The sequence below is a fragment of the Oncorhynchus nerka genome, unplaced genomic scaffold, assembly GCF_034236695.1.
Source record: "Oncorhynchus nerka isolate Pitt River unplaced genomic scaffold, Oner_Uvic_2.0 unplaced_scaffold_1766, whole genome shotgun sequence".
NCBI lineage: Eukaryota > Metazoa > Chordata > Actinopteri > Salmoniformes > Salmonidae > Oncorhynchus > Oncorhynchus nerka.
This window is the reverse complement of record NW_027039561.1, coordinates 68731-74870: the sequence shown is the minus strand read 5'-3', so window position 1 is coordinate 74870 and position 6140 is coordinate 68731. Positions and strand designations below refer to the sequence as shown.

The 6140-nt window shown below is 47.6% G+C and overlaps 1 protein-coding gene across 1 annotated transcript; it reads right to left on the bottom strand.

The window, feature by feature from the left end:
- Window positions 1-67: 67 nt before the first annotated feature.
- LOC135567904 (protein diaphanous homolog 3-like) lies at window positions 68-5680 on the bottom strand (the record flags this gene model as incomplete). Its single annotated transcript, XM_065015029.1, has 3 exons — window positions 5666-5680; window positions 5089-5403; window positions 68-182 (listed from the first exon to the last, which is right to left on the bottom strand). Coding segments are annotated over exons 1-3 (445 nt in total), but the record flags the coding sequence as incomplete, so codon positions are not given.
- Window positions 5681-6140: the final 460 nt, after the last annotated feature.

Genomic DNA, 6140 nt, shown 5'->3' with positions numbered 1-6140 from the left:
GAGAGACACAGATAGAGAGACAGAGACACAGAGACAGACAGACGATAACAACAGTAGTTAGTCTGACCTGGTCTGTATGAGCCAAAGGTGTGCGCCAGTCTGTTGAGCAGGTCCGGGTTGTCATAGCGATCCTCATTAGCCACCACCCAGAAACAGCTCTCGGACATCTCCTGGGGGCGGATCTACACACAGACACACCAATAGAAGGCAGGCGGGACCAGCGGGTTAATATATGAACATGGACAAGCAGCCACACATGAAGTACTGAGCACATCTACATCTCATTTGCATAGCCCCTCCCCTATACACACCACAACAGCAGAGTCTCAGTCTACAGCTGATAGGACCAAACACACATATGAATCTCATTTTCATAGTCCCTCCCCTATACACACCATCACAGCAGCGTCTCAGTCTACAGCTGATAGAAGGACCAAACACAAATATTAATCTCATTTGCATAGCCCCTCCCCTATACACACCGCAACATCACAGCAGAGTCAGCTCAGGTCTGAATCTCAGCTGATACACCACATCAAACACACATATGAATCTCATTTGCATAGTCCCTCCCCTATACACACCACAACATCACAGCAGAGTCTCAGTCTACAGCTGATAGAAGGACCAAACACACATATTAATCTCATTTGCATAGCCCCTCCCCTATACACACCACAACATCACAGCAGAGTCTCAGTCTACAGCTGATAGAAGGACCAAACACACATATTAATCTCATTTGCATAGCCCCTCCCCTATACACACCACAACATCACAGCAGAGTCTCAGTCTACAGCTGATAGAAGGACCAAACACACATATTAATCTCATTTGCATAGTCCCTCCCCTATACACACCACAACATCACAGCAGCGTCTCAGTCTACAGCTGATAGAAGGACCAAACACACATATTAATCTCATTTGCATAGTCCCTCCCCTATACACACCACAACATCACAGCAGAGTCTCAGTCTACAGCTGATATCTCAGGACCAAACACACATATTAATCTCATTTGCATAGCCCACAACATCACAGCCCTAGTCTACAGCTGACACACCACAACATCACAGCAGTACACACACAACATCACAGCTCAGTCTACAGCTGATAGAAGGACCAAACACACATATTAATCTCATTTGCATAGCCCCTCCCCTATACACACCACAACATCACAGCAGCGTCTCAGTCTACAGCTGATAGAAGGACCAAACACACATATTAATCTCATTTGCATAGTCCCTCCCCTATACACACCACAACATCACAGCAGCGTCTCAGTCTACAGCTGATAGAAGGACCAAACACACATATTAATCTCATTTGCATAGTCCCTCCCCTATACACACCACAACATCACAGCAGAGTCTCAGTCTACAGCTGATAGAAGGACCAAACACACATATTAATCTCATTTGCATAGTCCCTCCCCTATACACACCACAACATCACAGCAGAGTCTCAGTCTACAGCTGATAGAAGGACCAAAGGTGCTTCCAACACCAAACACACATCTGAATAATGAGGGGTTTCAGATAGGAGGACAGACCGTGACGAGGACGGGGATATGACTGACGACACGTGACCTTTACAATAACCATGGATAGATTCCCCACCAACACACATCTGAATAATGAGGGGTTTCAGATAGGAGGACAGACCGTGACGAGGACGGGGATATGACTGACGACACGTGACCTTTACAATAACAAGAACCATGGATAGATTCCCCACCAACACACACACACACACACACACACTACCTACCTACCCACCCACTCACACACACTACCTACCTACCTACCTACCTACCCACACACACACACACTACCTACCTACCCACCCACTCACACACACTACCTACCTACCTACCTACCCACACACACACACACTACCTACCTACCCACACACACACACGCTACCTACCCACCCACCCACACACACACACTACCTACCTACCTACCCACCCACACACACGCTACCTACCCACCCACCCACACACACACACGCTACCTACCTACCCACCCACACACATGCTACCTACCCACAGGCAGGCAGGCAGGCAAGCACACACACACACTACATACACGCTACCTAACCACCCACAGGCAGGCAAGCACACACACACACGCAAAACACAAACACACACACACAGACACACACACTGCAGCCTCCGTCCCGTCGAGCAGGACTACAGACACTGAGCACAGTGTTCAGATGAATGACTTGAGGAACAGCATGGATCGATGGGCTCACCAACGCTGGGTCTGTCACCACGGGTGAGTTAGTCTGTATCAGCTGGTCTGACAGTAACACCACGGGTGAAGTAGGTGGTTTAGGAATCATTTAGTCTGACAGTAACACCACGGGTGAGTTAGACAGGTTTAGTCTGACAGTAACACCACGGGTGAGTTAGACAGGTTTAGTCTGACAGTAACACCACGGGTGAGTTAGACAGGTTTAGTCTGACAGTAACACCACGGGTGAGTTAGACAGGTTTAGTCTGACAGTAACACCACGGGTGAGTGAGGCAGGTTTAGGAAACATTTAGTCTGACAGTAACACCACGGGTGAGTTAGACAGGTTTTGGAAACATTTAGTCTGACAGTAACACCACGGGTGAGTTAGACAGGTTTAGGAAACATTTAGTCTGACAGTAACACCACGGGTGAGTTAGACAGGTTTAGGAAACATTTAGTCTGACAGTAACACCACGGGTGAGTTAGACAGGTTTAGTCTGACAGTAACACCACGGGTGAGTTAGACAGGTTTAGGAAACATTTAGTCTGACAGTAACACCACGGGTGAGTGAGGAAGGTTTAGGACACATTTAGTCTGACGGTAACACCAGGGGTGAGTGAGGAAGGTTTAGGACACATTTAGTCTGTATCAGCTGGTCTGACAGTAACACCACGGGTGAGTGAGGAAGGTTTAGGACACATTTAGTCTGACAGTAACACCACGGGTGAGTGAGGAAGGTTTAGGACACATTTAGTCTGACAGTAAAACCACGGGTGAGTTAGACAGGTTTAGTCTGACAGTAACACCACGGGTGAGTTAGGTGGTTTAGGAATCATTTAGTCTGACAGTAACACCACGGGTGAGTTAGGTGGTTTAGGAATCATTTAGTCTGACAGTAACACCACGGGTGAAGTAGGTGGTTTAGGAAACATTTAGTCTGACAGTAACACCAGGGGTGAGTTAGGTGGTTTAGGAATCATTTAGTCTGACAGTAACACCAGGGGTGAGTTAGACAGGTTTAGTCTGACAGTAACACCACGGGTGAGTGAGGCAGGTTTAGTCTGACAGTAACACCACGGGTGAGTGAGGCAGGTTTAGGAAACATTTAGTCTGACAGTAACACCACGGGTGAGTTAGACAGGTTTAGGAAACATTTAGTCTGACAGTAACACCACGGGTGAGTGAGGCAGGTTTAGGACACATTTAGTCTGACAGTAACACCACAGGTGGGTTAGGCAGGTTAAGTCTGACAGTAACACCACGGGTGAGTGAGGCAGGTTTAGTCTGACAGTAACACCACGGGTGGGTTAGGCAGGTTTAGTCTGACAGTAACACCACGGGTGAGTGAGGCAGGTTTAGGACACATTTAGTCTGACAGTAACACCAGGGGTGAGTGAGGCAGGTTTAGGAATCATTTAGTCTGACAGTAACACCAGGGGTGAGTGAGGCAGGTTTAGGAATCATTTAGTCTGACAGTAACACCACGGGTGAATTAGACCGGTTTAGGAAACATTTAGTCTGTATCAGCTGGTTGAATGCTACTTGAAGGATCTAGAGGGAAAAGCTGAGACGCTTTAAAGTAAGTTGTTTATTTTTAAAGTCCAACTTTCTTCTCTGACATATATAACTTATATTTATTTATATACATATATAAAATGGCAACAACAAGCAACAGTACAGATGTTTCCAGGGCTAGCGTTTCCGTGCCAACAGCCATTTAAAGCCGGGGGGCTCCTCCCTCTCCTCTCTGATTGGACCAGAAGTCTCAGACGGGACTTGGCTCAGCACAGAAGACCAGATGTTGTTTTATCTCGTCTCGGGTGATATCACTTCACGCAATTACAATTCATATTTTGTTAAAATCTCACTTCCCTGATTGTTTTCTTCTTCCCATAAACGTTTATACAGCTGTTGAACAAGCTGGACCATCTGATCTGTTGAGGAAGGAAGCTTTGGGAGCAAGGATACGTCCCAAACGACACCCAACTACCTATATATATATAACATCAGAGAACTACTTTTTAAGCCATGGTAAAGTAGTGCACGACACTGAACGATAGGGTGTGATTAGGTGACGCGTTGCCTTCGGTGTTGTGATCAGCTTGTAAACAGGTTTCAACGAGACACGTTCAAAGGAGACCCCTTTGTGGTGGTGTACAGGACAACACACACACACACACACATTTAATATGCATGAATCTATCCCCCCCAAAAAAAACTCTACACTGATAGGACTTGAAAGTTTAGAGACGGTGCCTCTAAAACTCAGGAGAGATCGCTAGAGAATTTAATTTATTGTGTGATCAGCAGGCAGGCCTCTTGAGTAGCACTTCACACACACACACACACACACACACACACACACACACACCTCAAAACAAGCCTTGTTCACAGCCACATGCTGTGTTGTCAGACACACCATGTTTAGCAAGATGTTAGCTACAGAAGGCCAGGCAGTGTGTGTGGGGGGGGGGGGGGGTAATGGACTAGGAGAGTGGATGTGTGTGTGGGTGAGTGAGTGAGTGAGTGAGTGAGTGAGTGAGTGAGTGAGTGAGTGAGTGAGTGAGTGAGTGAGTGAGTGAGAGAGTGAGTGACTGAGTGAGAGAGTGAGAGAGTGAGTGACTGAGTGAGAGAGTGAGTGACTGAGTGAGAGAGTGAGTGACTGAGTGAGAGAGTGAGTGACTGAGTGAGAGAGTGAGTGACTGAGTGAGAGAGTGACTGAGTGAGAGAGTGAGTGACTGAGTGACTGACAGTGAATGACTGAGTGACTGACAGTGAATGACAGTGAGTGAGTGACTGACAGTGAATGACAGTGAGTGAGTGACTGAGTGAGTCTCACCTTGGACCAGTTGAGGCGCTTCATGGAAGTCTCAAGCTTGAACTGCTTCTTGGGCCGGAGTCCGAAAGGCAAGGTGTTGTGGGTAGGCGAGCCCAGCCCACAGAACCCCGGGGGAGGAGGAGGGGGAGGGGGGCAACCGAACGGGGGAGGCACTCCTGGCGGGGGAGGTGGGCCGCAGCCTGGGAGGGGGGGAGGAGGAGGGGGAGGAGGCATGGGACCTCCCGGACCAGAAGGAGGCGGAGGGAGGGAGGGAAAGGCGGAGGAGGGGAAGCCAGCCTGGGAAGGACGGGCGGAGGAGAGGGTCACCGTTCCAAACTGAGGAGGAAAACAACATCAAGGAACAGGATTAGTTTTGAGCAACTAAAAAATGTGTCTTTTTCCCAACAACCTCTTACCTACATTTGCCATTTAAAGCTGTCAGTTTAACTCAGTTACCAATATCTTTAAGCAGTAAGGCCCGAGGAGGTGTGGTATATGGCCAATATACAACGGCCAAAGGCTGTTCTTAAGCACGACGCAACACGGAGTGCCTGGACACAACCCTTTAGCCGGGGTATATTGGCCATACACCACCAACCCCCTGAGGTGCCATATTGCTATAATAAACTGGTTACCAAGGTAACTAGAGCAGTAAAAAATACATGTTTTGTCATAACCCGTGGTACACGGTCTGATATACCACAGCTGTCAGCCAATCAGCATTCAGGGCTCGAACCACCCAGTGTATTTTTCTGGCTCCTTTGCACCCCAGTATCTCTACTGTCAGCCAATCAGCATTCAGGGCTCGAACCACCCAGTGTATTTATCTGGCTCCTTTGCACCCCAGTATCTCTACTTACACAATCATCTTCTGCACATCTATTCACTCCAGCGTTTAATTGCTATATTTTAATTACTTCGCCACCAAAGCCCATTTATTGCCTAACCTCTCTTATCTTACCTCATTCGCACCACACACTGTATATAGACTTTCTATATGGTATTATCGACTGTTTACTCCATGTGTAACTCTGCTGTCGTTGTTTGTGTCGCACTGCTTTGCTTTATCTTGG